General features: G+C 42.4%; 1 protein-coding gene across 1 annotated transcript; it reads right to left on the minus strand.

Moving 5' to 3' along the window:
• Nucleotides 1-270: 270 nt before the first annotated feature.
• akap14 (A-kinase anchoring protein 14) lies at nucleotides 271-19,824 on the minus strand. Its single transcript, XM_063061451.1, has 6 exons — nucleotides 19,775-19,824; nucleotides 19,211-19,325; nucleotides 11,255-11,349; nucleotides 6,546-6,725; nucleotides 4,137-4,189; nucleotides 271-1,835 (listed from the first exon to the last, which is right to left on the minus strand). Exons 2-6 carry the CDS (start codon nucleotides 19,317-19,319, stop codon nucleotides 1,751-1,753), a joined length of 522 nt encoding a protein of 173 aa, XP_062917521.1. The 5' UTR covers nucleotides 19,320-19,325; nucleotides 19,775-19,824; the 3' UTR covers nucleotides 271-1,750.
• Nucleotides 19,825-24,137: the final 4,313 nt, after the last annotated feature.

Consider the following 24,137-nt stretch of genomic DNA (forward strand, 5'->3'; position numbering starts at 1 on the left):
ACCTGCGTCCACCACTTCTGCTGCTACCACCCTGAGTACCCCCTCAGGTTCACCTTAAATATTTCATCTTTCACCCTTAACCTATGATTCTAGTTTCCTCCAATCTTTGTGGAGGAAGCCTCCTTGCATTTACTCTGTCTATAACCCTCAATTTGTATACTTCTATCAAATCTCCTTCCCCTCATTCTCATAACCTGTTCAACCTTTCCCTATAACTCTGTTCCTCAAGTCCTGGCAACATCCTTGTAAATTTTCTCTGCACTCTTAAAATTTTACTGATAACTTTCCTGTAGGTAGGTGACCAGAATTGCGCACACTACTCCAAATTTGGTCTCAGCAACATTTTATACAACTTCAACATTACACCCCAACTCCTCTACTCATACTTCAATTTATGAAGGTCAATGTGCCAAAAGCTCTCTGTGACACCACAGTGATGAAGATTGATTTTGCCATGCTAGTAATATGACCAAAGATGGCATTTGATGTTTAGAACATACTAGAGCATTATTTGTTGTTACCTGATCAATGATTCAATCAAGTGTCTAAAATGAACACTTGATAAACTGATTTCCCCTCAAAATATACCAGTGATGCCCAGTGGGATGGAACAAAATCAAAATGGATGAGTAACTATTTCACTGTGGTTCTGCACTGTGACACTTAACCAAAAAAATACTTCTCAAGAAGATGCTCATTTGGAAATGAATTTGTTCCTGTGGCCAATAATGTCTTCAGTTACATCAAACACCAGTTTTGAAGCTACTTTTGTATATGAAACTGCTATTGGATCCTGGTTTGACCCAGGCTTCTCAGAAGTCAAGAATGAGACATAAAACTTACTTCATGATAGTTTATTAAATGCTTAGAGAACAAAGGGATTGAGAAAGCAGAGTCTAGTAGCATGGGAAAGCAACCAAGGCAACATGGTTTAGCCTTCCTATACCAATTTAACAGTAATAAATACCATTCAAATTTTGTAGACAAGGGTTAACCAATCAGATAGCCCCTATTCAGAAAAATGTGATACCCAAGAATCTTCCAGAATAATATGGAACTGTAACCACTAGGAGAAACACTGAACAACTGCAGATACATAGCTAATTATATAAAAATACAAACAAGCATAAAGCTAATCTACAAGAAAAATAGCAATTATACAATCTAATCCAGCACTGGTTTATTAAAAAAATATACTGAAATATATTCCATAAATTAATTTATTATACATTAATTTTGAAAATCATGCAATATATTAAAAAATCTAATTTCTTTGATGGCTCGATCAGAGAAACTATTGAGGTGGGTTGTTGCTGAGATATTTTGTTTGATTCGTGGTCTATGGTCCTATATCTGAGGACTTGAATTTACACTGACCTTGTGTCTCCATGCTAAGGTAAGGAAATGGATATTTGTCACAGAGAGGCAGCTGTAATGCTTCCTTTTAAACATGTTCAGGTGACAATTACGTGTGGTTCAGCAGGGGTGCTCATTTATTTTGGTGAGGTACGCTAGAAGTCTTGACATTGCATTCAAGAACATGATGGCACTCTCAAAAAGAGATTGCAAATGTTTAATAGCCTGCTGTCATTCACATCAAGATTCACAAATAGATAATGGGAATCGAAGTGAAAAGGGAGCAAAGAGCAACTGGAGACTATTGAACTATCTGTGTGTGTAAATCATAACTTTAAAAGTAAAATCAGAATACAAATCAGCTTTGGGTTCTTCCAAATATTCACAATTCAAACTAAAATTCCACTTGCTCCATTAATAGGATTTTGCTTTCGATGATGTCTTTTAGCCAGCTTTCTTTGAATCTTGATTGGCCTGGTCTTTAAAAACAAAATAATACACTGCTTAGTTCTCTGCTTTTAAAACCAAAGTGTTTCAGCATAATCCTCGTCTTAAAATATCCGATCAATTGAAACATTTCTGAAAGAAACTAAATCATTTTCGCCTGCTGTTATTGTCTTGAATCTGATTAGCAAGAGCAACTACAGCTATTATGAGGAACTCTGACTAATTTGCAAACCATAAAGCTATTTCCACCCATCCATTGTTGTACAAGTGGTCTCAAATATACAATCATCATGTTTAATTTCAGATATTACAAGACATCTTGGTTATTTAGGTAGTCCAACTACGTCAATTCCCCTTTATTTACTCACCTGTTTTTAAGAAATAAAATTATTCCTTCTAAAGATTTAACAACTTTACCTTAATAGAACTTTACCAAGTATTTGTCAATAAACGTTGAGCACATTAGCTGTCAGTCTCTAATAATGACATCTCAAACTAGAAATTCTATCATTAAACACAACTATCAGGTTCCTCCTCCTTCAGCCTATTACCTTTTCCACCTATCACCTTCTCGCTTAGGGGTTCCCAACCCGGGGTCCACAGCATAGGACCCCAGTCCTGAAGAAGGGTCTCAGCCTGAAACATCGACCGCCTCAGTAAGGAAACAATTTCACTTCTTCAATAAGTTAGGAACCACAAAATATTTGAAGATACCAACAATTATCTTGAATGTTACAATGAAAATGATGGTTTGGAGGATGCAATCGTCTAAAGCATTGTATGAAAGCAGTCCATTATCTGCTCTGGATGTCTGCACTAATTTTGTTCATTTACAGTCAATCAAAAGAACACGGCAGTGTACACTGGATTAATTCCTCAGCTGAAACTATTAGGAACTAATACAAGTTTTATAGTACTGTTTTTCATTTACGTAACTTGTTATTCAGTTAACCAGTAGCTTGTCTTTTTTATACCTTTTTAACTATTTCCATGAAACTTTTGAGTAATTGGAGCAGCCGCATAATTGGGCCAAAATGTACTGGTCCCAATGTGCCCAAATAACCAGAATCCACTGTGTTTAAAGCAGAGGTTGATATGTTCTTGATTAGTAAAGGTGTCAAAGGTTACAGAAAGAAGCCAGCAGTATGGTGTTGAGAGGGATAATAAATCAACCATGATGGAATGACATGCTGCTCTTATGACTTATGATCTCATACTAAATTTATCTGTAAATTATCTATAACAATGTTATAATATTAGCTTGGGAGTTTAATTTTGCCTTCAGTCAGAATAGTCTAATTGTGGTATCTGAAGTGGTTGAAGTGGCTTGGAAGTCAGCCTTCTTTTAGTTAATTATCACTGAGTAAGTCATTGATTCCTTTAAAGGTGTGTACCTCTTTATACAATCATGAATGACCCTATTGATTATATGTGTAGTATGAAATTAGTTCATGTTAACGAGGATAAATGGATAATCAGAATCCAACTTTAGTTGATTGTGAATGCAGTAACTAACTTCTAAATCTCTCCTAATGAAAAACAATTTATTACTGATGAGGCTATCAGTTTAAAATCCATGGGAATGGTCAATGATTTTCAGGAAAACTATCCATGGTGCTAATCTGTACCCTTCTGTATTTAAAGGGAACTCTAAAGAATAGATGGATTAGTAATATACAGCTAGGTTATGTCTGTACTCCTCAGCCCACAAAGAGAAATTACAGATCCATGTCCTTTGGCCCATCTAGTCTGTGGCCAATCTGTTATTCTGACTGGTCCCATCATCCCACACCCAGACCATCACCCTCCCCTCCATGTACTTACCCAAACTTCTCTTAAATGTTGCAATCAATCCCACATTCACCAATTCCACTGGCAGCTCTCACCACTCTGAGTGAAGAAGTTCCCCCTCAACATTTCATCTTTCACCCTTATTCGATGAGTTCCCGTTCTAGTCTCAATACACAACTCAACCGCAGAGCTCCAAATCTGTGAAAGCCTTGAAATGGAGCTGGTCATGGGTGCCAGATCCTTGGCATCAGTATTTGCCTTTGTCAGTCACACTTGTGTAGAAAAGGAGCTCGGGAGAGAGCAAACAGTGCCACCAATACAATGGATCCCACTCACGTGTGATGTCGCCTGGCCCATGATCGACAGAGCTGGCCACACCCATCCCACCAGTGGCTCATCAGCTTGTCACATACACAGCACAACTCCATGTGCAGCTTATCCTCAAAGCTGCCAACCACTAGCTGCTAACCTTGACACCCACAAATGTATTCTGGAAATGAATTGAAAACACACAGTTGTCAGAAATTGAGTAAATTATCTACCTGTGCAGAAGTCTGTTTGATTCAGAAAAGTAGTAAACTTCAACTGGAAAAACCTAAAAACATTCAGACGTTAACATTAGTTAAGTAACTGATGGATCCATTTCAACAATACAAAGAAAAATCACTGAATTGTTCACATTTCTGTGTGTGCTACTACTTTAGTTTAATCCTTCAGTTCTTCAGCAACACTGTGCTTCAGGAATTCACACGAAGACAGAGAATTTTAGGTTATTCAGCGTATTCTCACCAGCGCAATATATTGCATCGACTGAAGGATCCAGAGATAAAAGATTATTTTCTCTTTTTTTTTTGCAAAGCTGAATTGAAACCCCCAATTCCGAGCACTTAACACTTAGCAATCAGTGTTTCATCACTGAAAACATGAAGATATCGAACAGTGGTTCACCGGAGGACTACAAATCTCCATTGAAGCTGCAGGCTTCATAGAACAGCACAGGCCCTTCAGCCCACAATGTAATACTAACCCATATAAACATACTGAATGGTCAATTTAACCCTTCCCTCCTATAAAGCCCAAGGGCCTCCATTTTTCTTAAATCCCTGTTCCCACCTAGGACCACCTTAAGTGTCCCTAATGTATCTGCCTCTACCGCCAGTCACAGCAGTGTGTTCAGGGACCCACCACACTCTGTGTAAAAAGCCTACCTCTGATATCTCCACTCACCTTAAATGGATGTCCTCTGGTATTGACCATTGCCGCCCTGGGAATAAGGTGCAGGCTGTCCACTCCCTCAAAGTCTCTCACAGTCTTATACACTTCTACCAATTTGCCTCTCATCCTCCATCGCTCCAGAGATAAACTCCAACTTGTCCAGCCTTCACTCATGAGATATGTTCTCTAGTAAATCTAGGCTTTACCAATCATGGGAAATCATATATAAAAATATCACATATCACATACCAGATATCAGATCATTATCAGAAGTGCGGCATACGCAGTACCTCCAGCATTGCCAAAGACCCCTCCCATCCTTCCCGCAGTCTCTCTGACCCCCTGCCGTCAGGCAGCAGGTACCACAGCCTAAGAGTGAGAGTTGTCAGACTGGGTAACAGCTTCTGCCCCAGAGCTGTTAGACGTCTTGACACCCTGCTGCCCCCCAGCACACATACACACCCTGTCTGAATGACCAGCCACTCCACCCCGCACCCACAACTGCCCAACTCACAGTCACGCTCTCAACCTGCTCTGATCACTTTTCATCTCTTATTGCTGCCGTTTCACATATTTATACAACTGCTTGATTTATTCGAATAACATCAGTAGCATGATACTGTCTTACGCAAACGTGCACCCCACACGTTTTGTCAACCCGTCAGGCCATGCCACTCAGGGACTTGTGCTCATATTATTTTGTGACTCTATGTGCTGGATCGTAACTGCGTACGTTGTGTGTGACTGTATATATGGTGTTTTGCACCTTTGGCCCCAGAGGAACACTGTTTTGTTTAATTGTATACGTGCTTGAATGGCAATAAACCTGAACTTGAAGTCACCTTGGGACACATTGTAGTCATCTCACTGGCAGTAAGCATTGATCGTCAGCCTTTATCTCCACTCGAAAGGTACATTTCAAGAACTAAAACCTTTATAGTTTAATAGTTAAAACACTGTCCTCAGGCCTGTGCTCGGTCACTAAAGGTTTAAACACTGATACAAAATCAATACCATTCCGCCAGTTGACTAGAGTCTGATCTCAGATCTGTGACAGGTTCCTGAAGTTTGGACTCTGAACCCTTGTAGTGGTTCCAAACAGTTTTGACACTGGTCCTGCCTCAGTACTTGATCCTCAACGGTTTACGCACTAATCCCAGGTCAATAGTGAATCTCTATGAGTTTAGGCACTGATCCAGGTTCATAGTGCATTGACAGAGTGAACCTTTTCCCAGGGAGGTAATGGCAGTGGAACGCACTGTCTGGGGTGTTGGTCAGAAGTTGATACAACAGGGATATTTAAGAGGCTCCTAGATAGGCATGGGGACGTAAGGAAAATGGCGGGTTGTGGGCTGTGCAGAAGGCAGGGGTTAGATTGTTCATGGAGTAGATTTATTTAGGTCGGCACAGTATTGTGGGCCAAAGGGCCTGTACTGTTCTATGTTCCATGTTGTCATGTTTTCAGTGCCTTAAGTTCTGTGGCTAAAGGCACTGTTCCCAGCTCTGTAGTGAACCTGCAGGTCGACACAACGTACCCACAGTGTTCAACTGGTGTGCACCAACCTTTCTTCTCCCAGACAGCTTCGCCAGATCGTGTTGGTCTAACGAAGAGCCAACAGATATAAAGCCCATTCCCCCTCACAACCCCACGATCCACCTTCGACATCTAGCCCAGGCTGGTGTTTAAAACCAGACAGCTCATCTATTGTGCGGACGTTCTCCACGCTCTTACTCACAGGTGATTTAACTTTTGAGATTTCAACAATGAAGTAAGTGGAGGCTGTTGCTCGTGGGATGGGCTTCCTTCGTGTCGGAATACTCCACCGCACTCGATAATGGTGACGGATGTGGTACTCCAGTTCCTCTTCCCTCAGGTAATCCAAGCAGTGCAGCCAGCAATCGGAGAACTCCCATGCCTGTTAGAGTACAATATCATTCTCATTACAGTATGAGTCTGACACATCAACTCTTTATCCAATTCCATAGATTCTGCCTGAACCGCTGAGCTCCTCCAGCATTTTGTGTGTGTTGGCTTTGGATTTCCAGAAACCCCCGCAGACCTCCTTGTGTTTATGATTAATTTAATGTCTTAGAAGCAATCTTTATGACTTCTCATTTAAATTTGAACAGACTTGGAGATCTTTTATTCAATATTTTTATTTAATGTAATATATACCCTTCTTGTTTTTTTTACTGTTTTTAATGGAGGTCGGGATTGAGGATGTGATTTTAAGTTTAACTCTGTTTGGTTTCAAGTTAGCCCATTGCTTTGCTTTGCTTTTAGTCAGTTGCACGGTGGGTTTTTTTGGGGGGGGGTTTCCTTTTCTCTATTGATATATATATAAAATTAGTATACTATTATGTTACCTTGGTATGTTATGTTTAAATTACATTGTAGTTTTTTTTTGTATTAATATCTTCTGTAATTTTATTATATTCTAACAGTGTATTAGTGTCTATATGGCTTACCTTTTTGTATACTTATTTAATAAAAAGATTTAAAAAGAAAGATTAATTTAATGTCAGGTTTGTAAGCTTGTTGTGACTTGAATTGGAGTTGTTTTACTATTGTAGCAAGATATATTGAAAAGCTTATCTTATTTATTTCCTCAGAGATCCAGCACAGGAACAGGTCGTTCCAGCCCAATGAGACCACAACGCCCATTTGCACCTCTGTCACCATCTAACCTGCTAATCCATACGTCTTTGGGATGTGCAGGAAATCCACACAGTCACGGGGAGAACATACAAACTCCTTACAAGTCGGAGTGGGAACAGGTCAGATCATTACACCGTGCACTGAGGTAGAAAAAGGTGAAATGGTACCTTGCAGAATAAAGTGTAACAGCTACAAAGAAAACGCAGTGCAGGAAATCAATAAAGTCCTAGATCAGAATGAGGTAGACAAGTGAGGCCAAGAGTCCAACGTCATAATCAGGAGACATTCAATAGTTATATAACAGGGGGTAGAAGCTGTCCTTGTGTACGTGTTTTCAGGCCTTTGTATCTCCTGCCTGATGGGGAGGGGAGAAGACAGAATGTCCAGGGTAGATGGGGTCTTAGAATTATGCTGGCTGCTTTATTGGGAGAGCGAGAAGTATAGACAGAGTCCATAGAGAGGAGGCTGGTCCCAGGGCCGAGGTGAACTGTCCACGACCGTCTGCAGTTTCCTGTGGTCGTGTGCAGAGCAGCTGCCATACCAAGCCAATACGCATGCAGACAGAAGGCATTCCACCGTGCTCTGATAAAATTGGTAAGGCTCACCCAGCCTCTGACCACATGCAGTGCCTACTCAAGCTTTCATTCGAACTGAATTGAATTGACCTTGTTTCTTACATCCTTCACATCCTTACATGAGTAAAAATCTTTGCGTCTCCGTCTAAATGTGCAAAGTGCAATCATTGTAATTTATAATAATTTATAATAAATAGAACAGTCAATGTAACATAGAAATACATTCAAATCAGTGTGAGTTCATCAGTCTGATGGCCTGGTGGAAGAAGCTGTCCCGGAGCCTGTTGGTCCTGGCTTTTATGTTTCCGTGCCCTTTCCCGGATGATAGCAGTTGGAATAGATTGTGGTTGGGGTGACTCAGGTCCCCGATGATTCTATGGGTCCTTTTTATGCACCTGTCTTTGTAAATGTCCTGAATCATGGGAAGCTCACAACTACAGATGTGCTGGGCTGTCCGCACCACTCTCTGCAGAGTCCTGCGATTAGGGAAGGTACAGTTCCCATACCAGGCAGTGATACGGCCAGTCAGGATGCTCTCAGTTGTACCCCTGTAGAAAGTTCTTAGGATCTGGGTGCCCATACTAAACTTCCTCAACCATCTGAGGTGAAAGAGGCACTGTTGTGCCTTTTTCACCACACAGCTGGTGTGTACAGACCACATGAGGCCCTCAGTGATGTGGATGCCGAGGAACTTGAAGCTGTTTACTCTCTCACCCCCAGATCCATTGATGTCAATTGGGGTTAGCCCGTCTCCATTCCTCCTGTAATCCACAACCAGCTCCTTTGTTTTTGTGACATTGAAGGAGAGGTTGTTTTGTTGATACCACTGTGTCAGAGAGATGACTTCTTCGTTATTGTTTGAGATTAGGCCAATCAATGTAGTGTCGTCGGCAAAATTCTTATTGATTAGGAGAGATTAGCATTATTTGTCATATGTATATTGAAACACTGAAATCAAACCCACGTCCATTTCAGCTGACAGCTCATTCCACACTCTGTCCACCTTCTGAGTGAAAACGTACCCCCTCAGTTTCCCCTTAAACATTTCTTTCACTCTTAACCTATTGTCTAACCTCTAGTTCTAGTCTCACCTAATCTCAGTGGGAAAAAAAGCCTGCTTGCATTTACCCTATGAATATCCCTCATAAGTTTGTGTATACATTTATCAAATCTCCCCTCATTCTCCTACGCTTTAGGGAATAAACTCCAAACCTATTTAACCTTTCACTATAACTCAGGTCCCCAAGTCCTGGCAACATCCTCAAAGGTTCTGCATTCTGTTTTCTTTTTAACGCCTCTCTGCAGAAACTGTCTGAATGGCACACAAAACAAAAGCTATTCACTGTCTTTTCAGTACAGGTGACAGGAAGAAACCAGTACAGTATGGAGTGACTGAGTCTTATTCGCAAACACGAGGAAATCTGCAGATGCTGGAAATTTAAGCAACACACACAAAATGCTGGTGGAACGCAGCAGGCCAGGCAGCATCTAGGGAAAAGAGTAAGCAGTCAACGTTTCAGGCTGAGACCCTTCGTCAGGACTAACTGAAAGACGAGATAGTCAGTCCTGACGAAGGGTCCCGGCCTGAAACGTCAACTGTACTTCTTCCTATAGATGCTGCCTGGCCTGCTGCGTTCACCAGCATTTTGTGTGTGTTGCTTGAGACTTATTCGATTAATTAGAACTGGTGAGGTTCGATAGCACTAACACTCAATTCCACAGTTCTCTACCATTAGCCGTCCTGGTCAGCAGGGGAGATGATCGGAAACACAACAGGTTTTGCAGATGCTGTAAACCTTGAGCAACACACACAAAATGCTAGATGAACTCTGTAAGTCAGGCAGCATCCATGGAGGGAACTAGACAGTCAACGTTTCGGAACAAGTAACACACATAAAAGTTGCTGGTGAACGCAGCAGGCCAGGCAGCATCTCTAGGAAGAGGTGGAGTCGACGTTTCAGGCCGAGACCCTTCAGTTAGTCCTGACGAAGGGTCTCGGCCTGAAACGTCGACTGTACCTCTTCCTAGAGATGCTGCCTGGCCTGCTGCGTTCACCAGCAACTTTGATGTGTGTTGCTTGAATTTCCAGCATCTGCAGAATTCCAGTTGTTTCGGAACAAGTCCTAGGTCTCGTCCGGAATATTTATTCACTACCTGACTTGAATTCCTCCAGCAATTTGTGTGAGTGTGTGGGAGAGAATAGATTAAGCTATCTCAGTTTGTTAATGCATAGCTATTGCTGGCAGAATTTCAGATGGTGACGAGAGAGCGTACAGGAGCGAGATAGATCAGTTAGTTGAGTGGTGTCGCGGCAACAACCTTGTACTCAACGTCAGTAAGACCAAAGAAAAAATGTGGACTTTAGAAGGGGTGAGATGAAGGAACACACACCAATCCTCACAGAGGGACCAGAAGTGGAAGGACTGAGGAATTTCAAGACCCTGGGGTGTCAATATCTCTGAGGATCTAACCAGGACCCAGCGTATCAGTGCAGCTACAAGGAAGGCCGTGGCTATATTTCATTAGGAGATCTGGTACGTCACTAAAAACACTTGCAAATTTCTTCAGATGTACCGTGGAGAGCATTCTAACTGGCTGCATCACCATCTGGCAGGAAGCAGAGAGGGGGCTACCGCACAGGATCGAAATAAGCTGCAGAGAGTTGTAAACTTAGTCAATCCATCATGGGCACGAGCCTCCGTAGTATCCAGGGCATCTTCAGGGAGCAACATCTCAAAAAGGCAGCGTCCATCATTAAGGACCTCCAACACCCAGGACATGCCCTCTTCTCATTCTGCCATTGGGGAGGAGGTACAGGAGCCTGAAGATACACACTCAGCAATTCTTTCCCCTCTGCCATCTGATTTCTGAATGGACATTGAACTCATGGGCACTACCTCACTACTGGTTTTATTTCTATTTTTGCTCTACTTATTTAATGTACATACTGTATATAATGCAATTCACATTTTTCCAATATTATGTTTTGCATTGTATTTAACAACATAAACCAGTGATATTAAACCTGATTCTGATCTTTCCGAGACTGACCACGGAATAACCGAGCTTGAGGTCTATATAAGCGATATTCCGCCAAAGGATGTCACTGACAAGGGGTGGCTGATAAAAAAAAGATGGGAAGGTAGAAGCCAAAGGAAAATGACAACAAAAAAGAGAGCGGAAGTCCATTATCAGCACACAATAAACTTACAGAGATATATTCTTCGATTTGTTTTGCCCCAATGGCAACAGTGAAGTCCTTGCACGTGACCCATTGGACGTTACCGATTTGATAAGGGCTTTTTCCTTACAAAAGAGAGGAAGATTGTATAAATGGTCTGAATAAAGAACTGTCTGATGACATGAGTGACACAGAATGCTAATTTAGGAACATAAGAGTGCTTACATTTGAATGCACACTTTTATCAAATTGATCCATGCATGTGACCTATTGGACATTGCGAATTTGACAAGTGCTTTTTCCTTACAAAAGAGAAGAATATTGTCTAATTGACACAGTTGGAGCCTGTTTATGCCAAACTGTCTGCAACAGCATGGTTCTGGAAACCGTGTTGAGACGCATACAGTACATGCTGGATTATTACAATGGTGTTCAGAGTATGAACGTACCTGCTGTATTTTAAATATACTAGACAACAAAATGGGTGATGGGGTGCAGACGCATCTCTATCAGGTGAGGTGTAAGGCGCTCCTTTCCTCCGCTTGCCTGCAGCCCACCCTTGGCCAAGGTGTAGCACCTGCATAGCGCATTCCCCCGACCCCATCAAAAAAAAAGTTGTTGGTCTGCAAGGACATTAAGATGCAGTGGAGGAACACTACCCACTGGCACATTCCAGGCTGCAGCAGCACACGCTGAGGGAACGAATGAAGCTGGGTGCGGCTACTGCAAGGACTCAGTGGGGAAGGAGCACAGTACGGGGTTCTTCTACTGGAGAGGAGGGGCCAGGTTGGAGGAAAAAAACCCTCAGTTATAGTGGTAGCTAACATGCCGTCCCGGAGAACCACACGAATGGCAATGGTGCTGGTGATGTGTACGAGTGCAACAGAACTGTATGAAAGGGCGTTCAACAGTTTATTCTAGTAAATATTCTTTTATTATGAATAAAGTTTATTTTGTTTTTAAAAATCTACACGTCTCCATTTTGTAAACCCATGTCCTGCCGATTGGAATCTTCCCAAAAGCTTTGCAAAGACACCGTCCTTTCCCTGACAAACCTCTCCAGAACCTCATGCAGGAGCTCCCTAAACAACCTCTACCTTTCCATTGTTCATCTGCTCCCAGGTTTTTGCTGCACAGCATCAGAATTAGCCCTCACCCCAATTAAATACTTTCCCATGCCAGGGGCTTGTATCCTTGTCCAAGGACATGGTAAAGTTCGCTGAAACGCAAGACACAAGACTTTGAATAATAAGACCATAAGATGTAGGAACAAAGTTAGGCTATCTGGCCCATCAGCCCTGCTCCACCGTTCCATCATGGCTGATTTATTATCCCTCTCAACCCTATTCTCCTGCCTTCTTCCCATAATTTTTGACATCCTGACTATTCAAAAACCTACCAAACTCTGCTTTAATACCCAATGACTTGGCCTCCACAGCCGCCCATGGCAATGAATTCCACAGATTTACCACCCTCTGGCTAAAGAAATTCCTCCTCATTTATATTCTAAAGGGGCATCTTTGTGTTCTGAGGCTGTGCCCTCTGGCCCTAGACTCACCCATTATAGGAAACATCCTCTCCACGTCCACTCTACGAAGGCCTTTCTATTTTCAACAGGTTTCAATGAGATCCCCCCTCATTCTTCTAAACTCCAATGAGTACTGGTCCAGAGTCATAAAAAGCTCCTCATACGTCAACCACCAAAACTGCTCACCATACTCCAAATGTGGTCTGACTAATGACCTATAAAAGCTCAGTATTACATCCTTGCTTTATATTCTAGTCCTCTGGAAATGAATGCTAACATTACATTTGCCTTCCTCACCACTGACTCAACCTGCAATTCAACATTCAAGTACACTCTGATAATCAAACCTTCATGTTATTCCTTAAAACTTAATTGAGGCAATTATTTTTAAAACTAAACAATTGTGCACATGCCACTTCAGGTATTTCGAGAGTATAATAAAAGCTATGTAAATAACATCACTAAATTATATAAGGCTCGTGTCCATCTCCATTATAAGACCAAAAACCATAGGAGAAGAATTGGCAATTTGGCCCACCAAGTTTGCTCCGCCATTTCATCAAGGCTGATCCAATTTTTCTCTCAACACCAATCTCCAGCCTTCTCTCTGTATTTCTTCATGCCCTGACCAATCAAGAATCTATCAACCTCTGCCTTAAATATACTTAAAGGCTTGGCCCACAGCTGCCTGTGGCAGAGAACTCCACAGATCCACCACCCTCTGGCTGAAGAAATTCCTCCTCATCTCCACTCTAACATACATAGAACATAGAATAGTACAGCCCAGTACAGGCCCTTCGGCCCACAATGTTGTGCCGACCCTCAAACCATACCTCCCATATAAGCCCCCACCTTAGATTCCTCCACATACCTGTCTAGTAGTCTCTTAAATTTCACTAGTGTATCTGCCTCCACCACTGACTCAGGCAGTGCATTCCACGCACCAACCACTCTCTGAGTAAAAAACCTTCCTCTAATATCCCCCTTGAACTTCCCATCCCTTACCTTAAAGCCATGTCCTCTTGTATTGAGCAGTGGTGCCCTGGGGAAGAGGCGCTGGCTATCCACTCTATCTATTCCTCTTATTATCTTGTACACCTCTATCATGTCTCCTCTCATCCTCCTTCTCTCCAAAGAGTAAAGCCCTAGCTCCCTTAATCTCTGATCATAATGCATACTTTCTAAACCAGGCAGCATCCTGGTAAATCTCCTCTGTACCCTTTCCAATGCTTCCACATCCTTCCTATAGTGAGGTGACCAGAACTGGACACAGTACTCCAAGTGTGGCCTAACCAGAGTTTTATAGAGCTGCATCATTACATCGCGACTCTTAAACTCTATCCCTCAACTTATGAAAGCGAACACCCCATAAGCTTTCTTAACTACCCTATCCACCTGTGAGGCAACTTTCAGGGATCTGTGGACATGTACCCCGAGATCCCTCCGCTCCTCCACACTACCAAGTATCCTGCCATTTACTTTGTACTCTGCCTTGGAGTTTGTCCTTCCAAAGTGTACCACCTCACACTTCTCCGGGTTGAACTCCATCTGCTACTTCTCAGCCCACTTCTGCATCCTATCAATGTCTCTCTGCAATCTTTGACAATCCTCTACACTACCTACACCACCAACCTTTGTGTCGTCTGCAAACTTGCCAACCCACCCTTCTACCCCCACATCCAGGTCGTTAATAAAAATCACGAAAAGTAGAGGTCCCAGAACAGATCCTTGTGGGACACCACTAGTCACAATCCTCCAATCTGAATGTACTCCCTCCACCACCACCCTCTGCCTTCTGCAGGCAAGCCAATTCTGAATCCACCTGGCCGAACTTCCCTGGATCCCATGCCTTCTAACTTTCTGAATAAGCCTACCGTGTGGAACCTTGTCAAATGCCTTACTAAAATCCATATAGATCACATCCACTGCACCACCCTCATCTATATGCCTGGTCACCTCCTCAAAGAACTCTATCAGGCTTGTTAGACACGATCTGCCCTTCACAAAGCCATGCTGACTGTCCCTGATCAGACCATGATTCTCTAAATGCCTATAGATCCTATCTCTAAGAATCTTTTCCAACAGCTTTCCCACCACAAACATAAGGCTCACTGGTCTATAATTACCCGGACTATCCCTACTACCCTTTTTGAACAAGGGAACAACATTCACCTCCCTCCAATCCTCCGGTACCATTTCCGTGGACAACGAGGACATAAAGATCCTAGCCAGAGGCTCAGCAATCTCTTCTCTTGCCTCGTGGAGCAGCCTGGGGAATATTCCGTCAGGCCCCGGGGACTTATCTGTCCTAATGTATTTTAACAACTCCAACACTTCCTCTCCCTTAATATCAGCATGCTCCAGAACATCAACCTCACTCATATTGTCCTCACCATCATCAAGTTCCCTCTCATTGGTGAATACCAAAGGGAAGTATTCATTGAGGACCTCGCTCACTTCCACAGCCTCCAGGCACATCTTCCCACCTTTATCTCTAATCGGTCCAACCTTCACTCCTGTCATCCTTTTTTTCTTCACATAATTGAAGAATGCCTTGGGGTTTTCCTTTACCCTACTCTAAAAGGACATCTGTCTATTCTGAGGCTGTGTCCTCTCCCACCGTAGGAGACACATCCACTCTATCAAGGCCTTTCACCATTCGATACGTTTCAATGAGGTCACCCATCATTCTTCTGAAGTTTAATGAATACAGGCCCAGAGCCATCAACCGCTCTTCATATGACAAGCCTTTCAATCCTGGAATCATTTTCATAAACCTTCGAACCCTCTCCAGTTTCAGCACATTCTTCCTAAGATAAGGGGCCTAAAACTGCTCACAATACTCCAAGTGAGGCCTCACCAGTGCTTTCTAAAGTCTCAACATCACATCCTTACTTTTATATTCTAGTCCTCTTGAAATGAGTGCTAACATTGCATTTGCCTTCCTCACCACAGACTCAACCTGCAAATTAACCTTTAGGGAATCCTGCACAAGGACTCCCAAGTCCCTTTGCACCTCAGATTTTTGTATTTTCACTCCATTTAGAAAACAGTCAACGTTTTCATTTCTTCTACCAGAGTGCATGACCATACACTTCCCAACACCGTATTCCATCTGCCACTTCTTTGCCCATTCTCCTAAACTCTCTAAGTCCTTCTGTAGTCTCTCTACTTCTTCAAAACTATCTGCCCCTCCACTTACCTTCACATCGTCTATAAACTTTGCAACAAAGCCATATATTCTATCATCCAAATCACTGACCAATAACCTAAAAAGAATCGGTCCCAACACAGATCCCTGTGGAACACCACTAGGCATCGATAGCCAGCCAAAAAAGGCTCCCTTTATTCCCACTCTTCGCATCCTGCCAATCAGCCACTGCTTTATCCATGCTAGAATCTTTTCTGTAATACCATGGGTTCATAGCTCATGTGTGGCACTTTGTCAAAAGTCTTCTGAAAATCCAAGCACACAACATCAACCAATTTTTCCTTATCTATCCTGCTTGTTATTTCTTCAAAGAGTTCCAATAGATTTGTCAGGCAAGATGTTCCCTTGAGGAAACCATGCTAACTATAGCCTATTTTATCCTGTGCCTCCAAGTACCCTGATACCTCATCCTTAATAGACGACTCCAATGTCTTCCCAACCACTGAGGTCAGACTAACTGACCTATTGTTTCCCTTACTGAAGAATGGAGTGACATTTGCAATTTTCCAGCAGGTCGGGCAGCATCAGTGGAAAAGATTGGTCGACGTTTCGGGCCGGAACCCTTTGTCCTGATGAAGGATTCCGGCCCGAAACATCGACCGATCTTTTCCACTGATGCTGCCTGACCTGCTGAGTTCCTCCAGCGTGTTGTGAGTGTTGCTTTGACCCCAGCATCTGCAGATTATTTTGTGTTTGCAATTTTCCAGTCTTCCAGAACCATTCCAGAATCTAGTGATTCTTGAAAGATCATTACTAATGCGTCCATTATCTCTTCAGCCACCTCTTTCAGAACCCTGGGATGTACACCATCTGATCAATCTACCTTCAGACCTTTCAAGTTTCCCTAGAACCTTCTCTCTAGTTATGGTAACTTCGCAGACTTCATGCCCCCTGACACCTGGAACTTCCACCATACTGCTAATATCTTCCACAGTGAAGATTGATGCAAAATACTTATTCAGTTCACCCACCATTTTATTGTCCTCCATTACTACCTCTCCACCATCAATTTCCAGCGGTCCAATATCCACTCTCGCCTCTCTTTTACACTTGGAAGAAATTTTTGGTATCCCCTTTAATATTATTGGCTAGCTTACTTTACCTTCTTAATGACTATTTTGGTTACCTTCTGTTGGTTTGTAAAAGCTTCCCAATCCTCTAACTTCCCCTGAATCTCTGTTCTATTGTATGTCCTCCTTTTGGCTTTTATGTTGGCTTTGACTTTTCTTGTCAGCTATAGTTGTCTCACCTTTCCTTTAGGACACTTCTTCCTCTTTGAGATGTATATGTCCTGTGCCTTTCGAATTGCTTCCAGAAATTCCAGCCTTTGCTGCTCTGCCGTCATCCCTGCCAGTGATCTTTTCCAATCGGTTCTGGCCAGCTCCTCTCTCATGCCTCTAGAATTCCTTTACTCCATTGTAATACTGATACATCTGACTTTAGCTACCCCTTCTCAAAATTCAGAGTGAATTTGATCATATTATGATCACTTTCTCCTGAAGGTTCTTTAAGCTTAAGGTCTCTAATCTATTCTGGTTCATTGCAAAACACCCAATCCAGAATAGCTGATCCCCTGGTGAGCTCAACCACAAACTACTCTAAAAAGCCATCTCATGGTCACTCTAGAAAATTCTCACTGCAGTAATCCAGCACCAGTCTGTTTCCCAATCTACCCACATATTGAATTCCCCAATGACTATTGTAACATTGCCCTTTTGACATGCATTTTCTATTTCCCGTTGCAATTTGCAGGCCACATTCTTACTTCTGTTTGGGAGTCTGTATACAACTCCATAGGGTCTTTTTACCCTTGCAATTCCTTAGTTCTATTCATAAGGATTCAACACCTTCCACCTTATGTCAACTCTTTCTAATGATTTGATTTTATTTTTTACCAACAGAGCAACATCACCCCTTCTACCTTAGACCATAAAGATACTGGAGCAGAATTAGGCCATTCAGCCCATCGAGTCTGCTCCAGAATTCCATCACAGTTGATCCCAGATCCCACTCAACCCCATACACCTGTCTTCTCCACATATCCTTTGATGCCCTGACTGATCAGGAACAATCAACTTCCACCTTAAATATACCCATGGACCTGGCCTTCACAGCTGTCTGTGGCAGAGCATTCCACAGATTCACTACTCTCTGGCTACAAAAATTCCTCCTTACCTCTGTTCTAAAGGGTCGCCCCTCAATACTGAGGCTGTGCCCTCTAGTTCTGGATACTCCCACCATGGAAATCATCCTCTCCACATCCACCCTATTTAGTCCTTTCAATATCTGGTAGGTTTCCGTGAGATCCCCCCGCATTCTACAGGGTGTATCCTTGGACATCAACATGGGCAATAATATACCAGCATCGAGGATCTCTTCAAAAGGCGACGCCTCAAAAAGGCAGCGTCCGTCATTAAGAACCCCCACCACCCAGAACATGTCCCCTTCTTGTTGCTGCCATCAAGGAGGAGGTACAGGAGCCTGAAGACACACACTGAACACTTCAGGAACAGCTTCTTCCCCTCTGCAATCAGATTTCGGAATGGACATTGAACCCATGTACACAGCCTCACTACTTTTCCTCTGATTTTTTTTTTGGTCTCCTTTTGCACTATATATTTCTCCCTATAATTCATGTTTTATTGTGTATTATACTGCGCTGCTGCTGAAAATCAAGAAATTTCCATGGCATACAGGACTGTGTAAAAGTCTTAGACACATATATATAGCTAGAATGTTTGCACAGTACTGTATTTGTCAATGTGGCGTGGAGAGCGAGTTTGTTAGTCTGGCGGGAGCAAAGTATGTTGGGAATGGCGAGGTTGGAGCGCCACGGGAGGGGTGTGGGACAGGTGGCAGAGGAGTGTCAGGAATGGTGGTAGCATGGGGTACAGACCCAAGCAGCTCTGAGACACCAGGCAAGGTCATTGGATTCCACACAATTGGTTTATTGATCATTACGGAATGTCTCCCTGGTGCTTCCCGCTCCCTCCGACTTTTCCCAACCACGATTCCCCTCTCCCTGCCCCCTTCCCACTCTCAGTCCACAATAGAGACCCATATCAATATCAGGTTTATCATCACTCACATATGTCAGGAAATTTGTTTTTGTTGAAGCTGCAGTTCAGTGCAATACATAAAATCACTACAGTACTGTGCACAAGTCTTAGGCGTCCTATATGTGCAGTACTGTAGGCAAGCGACGTTAAACCTGATTCTGATCTTGAACGTGTATTTTTTTCCTTACCCTCTTTTATCATCTGTTGTTCAAGATAACTTTTGGCTTTTTCCAGTACATCTATTACGATAGCTTTTGCCCGTTTCTGCAGCATTGCGTTAACAAACTCCTCATCCATGGTGCCCTGCTGGGATTACAAAAAATCTTTTGCACGATTACATTTAACCAAACGAGTTTATGGGTGAAGTAATTTCGCTGTTTTTATGCTCCAGAGACCCACCTCTTAAATTAAGTTTTAATTTTTTTTAAAGTAATGGCCGTGGTCCAACAGCGCTACGTTGCTGAAGTGGCTATTACTGAGTGGTACGGTCCGCTCCCCGGGAATTCCATGTGAGCAACCTATCCCGGTTACGCAAAGTAACAACGGTAACCAGGGCGACGCCAATTTCCACCAATAGGATGTCTCCAACGTTGGACTCACAGTGAAAACAAATTCGATGATGTTTAATAAACTAAGTTCTGCTAAAAGATCTTAGCCTAGAAATTTAATCCCCTTGCATATATATGTATTCAATTCAGTTAAATAATATTCTAACACTAACTTGAAAGCATTAGATGAATGCATTATATTACCGCTTCACGAAGACCTTCCGCGGACTGTCGGCATATGTTGCTGTTACTGAGTGGTGCGGTCCGTTCACCGAGAATTCCAGTCAGCGGCGTAGTAACAACAGTAACCAGGGCGACGCCAATTTCCACCAATAGGATGTCTTCCACGTGTAACAACATTGAATCAGAACCATTGACTCTGGCAACGCGCACAACTTGGCAAAGAGGGCGTTAAAGAAAGAAAATATGGAAATGCACATTAGTATCAGTAAAGCAGAGGTTAAGTGTGTAATCTGGGAAAAAGTCAACCGAATGTGGCAAGAAAGATGGGACAGGGAGGGGAAAGGGAGGCATTTATATCAAATACAAAAGAGTGTTGCAGTTACTAGGGTAGGTAATGGAAACAGAAGAGAGGAAATTGTGTGGACTAGGTTAAGGCTGGGGCACTGTGCATTAAACAAAACATTGAAAATGATAGGGAAACACCAGACAGGATTCTGTGAGGAATGTCAGGAAGAGGAGTCAGTAGAACATGTAGTTTTGTGTTGCAGGAAGTATGGGATACAGAGAGTGATGATGAGAAATAAATTAAGGGAGTTGGGGATGCAGGAATTCACATTAAAAGGGTTGCTGGGCATGGGTGAGAGAACACAAGTCTGGGTATTTTTAGCGTTTTTAAGGGGTACAGGGGTTTTTTATAGAATATGACGAATAAACAGGAATAGGATACTAGGATGGTCAAAGATGGGAGGGTGAAGTGTAGGTTTGTATATATGTGTGTGTGCGCGATTGGGTGAAGGAATTTAGAATGTATGTCTAGTGCACATTCTGGAGCAGAGGGTGGCGGTAATGCACCATTAAGCTGGATGCCAACCGCCGTAAAGCAAGATACAGACAGACAGAACACGCACAACATGCTGGAGGAACTCACCAGGCGAGGCAGGCAGCATCTATGGAAAAGAGTACAATCGACATTTCGGGCCGAATGCTTTCTGCAGGATATAGAAGGGGCTCGGCCCAAAATGTCGACTATACTCCTTTCCATAGATGCTGCCTCGCCTGCTGACGTACGCCAGTATTTTGTGTGTGTTGCTCGGATTTCCAGCATCTGCAAATTTTCTGTGGGAAGGGAAGGGAAGAAATTATTATCAAAGTATACGTCACCATATACTACCCTGCGATTTATTTTCTTGCAGGCCTTCACAGTAGAGCAAAGAATTGCAATAGAATCATTGAAAGAAATACACACAAGTACTGACAAAGAACCAATGTACAAAAGAAGGCAAACTGCAAAAAAAAACATACCCAAATAAATAAACAAACAAATTAATGAATAGATGAATAACTAGCTAGATCAATAAGTAAATAAATAATACTGAGAACATGAGTTGTAGAGTCCTTATGTGGAATCCATTCAGAGTTGAGGTGGGTGAAGTTACCTACACTGGTTCAGGAGCCTGGTACTTGAGGGGTAATAACTGTCCCTAAATCTGTTGGCATAGGGCCTAAGGTATCTGCTTCTTCCTGACGGCAACAGCGAGAAGCGAGCATGGTGGGAGCCCTCGATGATTGATGCTGCTTTCCTCCGACAGCCCTATTTATAGAGGTGCTCAATGTCGGGGAGGGCTTTGCCTGTGATGGACTGAGCTGTATCCACCATCCATATGGTTTGTAGGATGTGAGAACTCATGTTCTCTATTTATCTATCTATCTATCTATCTATCTATCTATCTATCTATCTATCTATCTATCTATCTATCTATTTATCTATCTATCTATCTATTTATCTATCTATCTATCTGTCTATGTATCTATTTATCTATCTATTTATTTATCTATCTATCTATTTATTTATCTATCTATCTATCTATCTGTTTATTTATCTATTTATCTATCTATTTATCTATCTATCTATCTATTTATCTATCTATCTATTTATGTATCTATTTATCTATCTATCTATTTATTTATCTATTTATCTATCTATTTATTTATGTCTCTCTATTTATCTATCTATTTATTTATCTATCTATCTATTTATCTATCTATTTATCTGTCTATCTATTTATTTATCTATCTATCGCTTTATCTATCTATTTATTTATCTATCTATCTATCTCTATTTATTTATTTATTTATTTATTTATCTATCTATCTCTTTATCTACCTATTTATTTATCTATCTATCTATCTATCTATTTATTTATCTATCTATCTATTTACCTATTTATTTTAGTTTTTCGCACAGTTTGCCTTCTTTAGCAGGTTAATTGTTTGCCAGTTTTTTTTGTTTGTGTGTAGTTTTCCATTGATTCTACTGCATTTATTTGTTCTACTGTGAATGCCTGCAAGAAAATGATATGTACCTGTACATACTTTGATGACAAATTTACTTTGCACGTTGAACTTTGAAAGGGCAGCACAGTGGTGTAGCAGTCAGCGTAACACTATTACAGCACCAGCAAACAGCGATCGGAGTTCAATTCCCGCTGCTTTCCGTAAGCAGATTGGACCTTCTCCCCATTCCCCCGTCGGCTTCCTCAGGTGTTCGGGTTTCCTTCCACATTCCGAAGATGTACGTACACGTTAGTGTTAGTAAGTGTGGCTATGGTACATTGGTGTTGGAAGCATGGCGACACATGTGGGCTGCCCCCCAGAAAACCCTTGGGCTATGCTGGTTGTTGACACAAACAATCCATTTCAATATAGGTGTGACTAATAAAGCTAATCTGTTCTTTGTTTACTGGTGTCAGGTAAACGAATTGCAGGGTCTTCCTCAGAATTATTTGTTACTGAGGACTCGCGAACTTACACATGGCTACATCATTTTCTGCCCATATCATTGTGTCAAAATGCTCGTCAAGGGCTATTCACCAGGCTGGTATGTCTCCCCAAGGTTTGCATTTCTGTCTTCCCAGGGTCACCTTGTCACTTTATGGTAAAATCCACAGACGGCCTCCTCTGCCTAAGCACCTCCCTACCATTATATTTCCCCTCGGTGAAGTAAACATGTGCACAGTCTTTGTAAGGCATTGGTCAGACCGCACCCAGAGTATCCTGAACAGTTTTATAATCATATAACCATATAACAATTACAGCACAGAAACAGGCCATCTCGGCCCTTCTGGTCCGTGCCGAACTCTCATCTAGTCCCACCGACCTGCACTCAGCCCATAACCCTCCAATCCTTTCCTGTCCATGTATCTATCCAATTTAACTTTAAACGACAACATCGAACCTGCCTCAACCACTTCTGCTGGAAGCTCGTTCCACACAGCTACCACCCTCTGAGTAAAGAAGTTCCCCCTCATGTTACCCCTAAACTTTTGCCCCTTAACTCTCAACTCATGTCCTCTTCTTTGAATCTCCCCCACTCTCAATGGAAAAAGCCTATCCACGTCAACTCTATCTATCCCCCTCATAATTTTAAATACCTCTATCAAGTCCCCCCTCAACCTTCTACGCTCCAAAGAATAAAGGGAGATCATCAGATAGTGAAGAACACCCAACAGTACTCAAAATGGAATATTTATTGTTGATGGAGACGGCCTACCTGGGGGAAGCAACAGTGGCCGTGCCTCTGGCACAGAGTCTGGCCCTGTGGCTCAGAAGGGTAGGGAACTGGAGAGGATGGCAGCAGTAAGGACTCTACAGTCAGGGGGACAGATAAGTGATTCTGTGGACATGAAAAGGAAACACGGATGGTAGATTGCCTCCCAGGTGCCAGGGTTCTTGATGTTTCTGAACATGTCCACAATATATTGTAAACAACCCCAGTTGTTTACAATATATATTAATAACTTAGACGAGGGAATTAAATGCAGCATCTCCAAGTTTGCGGATGACACGAAGCTGGGCGGCAGTGTTAGCTGTGAGGAGGATGCTAAGAGGATGCAGGGTGACTTGGATAGGTTAGGTGAGTGGGCAAATTCATGGCAGATGCAATTTAATGTGGATAAATGTGAGGTTATCCACTTTGGTGGCAAGAACAGGAAAACAGATTATTATCCGAATGGTGGTCAATTAAGAAAAGGGGAGGTGCAACGACACCTGGGTGTCATTGTACACCAGTCTTTGAAAATGGGCATGCAGGTACAGTAGGCGGTGAAAAAGGCGAATGGTATGCTGGCATTCATAGCAAGAGGATTCGAGTACAGGAGCAGGGAGATACTACTGCAGTTGTACAAGGCCTTGGTGTGATCACACCTGGAGTATTGTGTGCAGTTTTGGTCCCCTAATCTGAGGAAAGACATTCTTGCCATAGAGGGAGTACAAAGAAGGTTCACCAGATTGATTCCTGGGATGGCAGGACTTTCATATGATGAAAGACTAGATCGACTAGGCTTATACTCACTGGAATTTAGAAGATTGAGGGGGGATCTTATTG

Source organism: Mobula hypostoma, chromosome 10 (genome assembly GCF_963921235.1).
Source record: "Mobula hypostoma chromosome 10, sMobHyp1.1, whole genome shotgun sequence".
Classification (NCBI taxonomy): Eukaryota; Metazoa; Chordata; class Chondrichthyes; order Myliobatiformes; family Myliobatidae; genus Mobula; species Mobula hypostoma.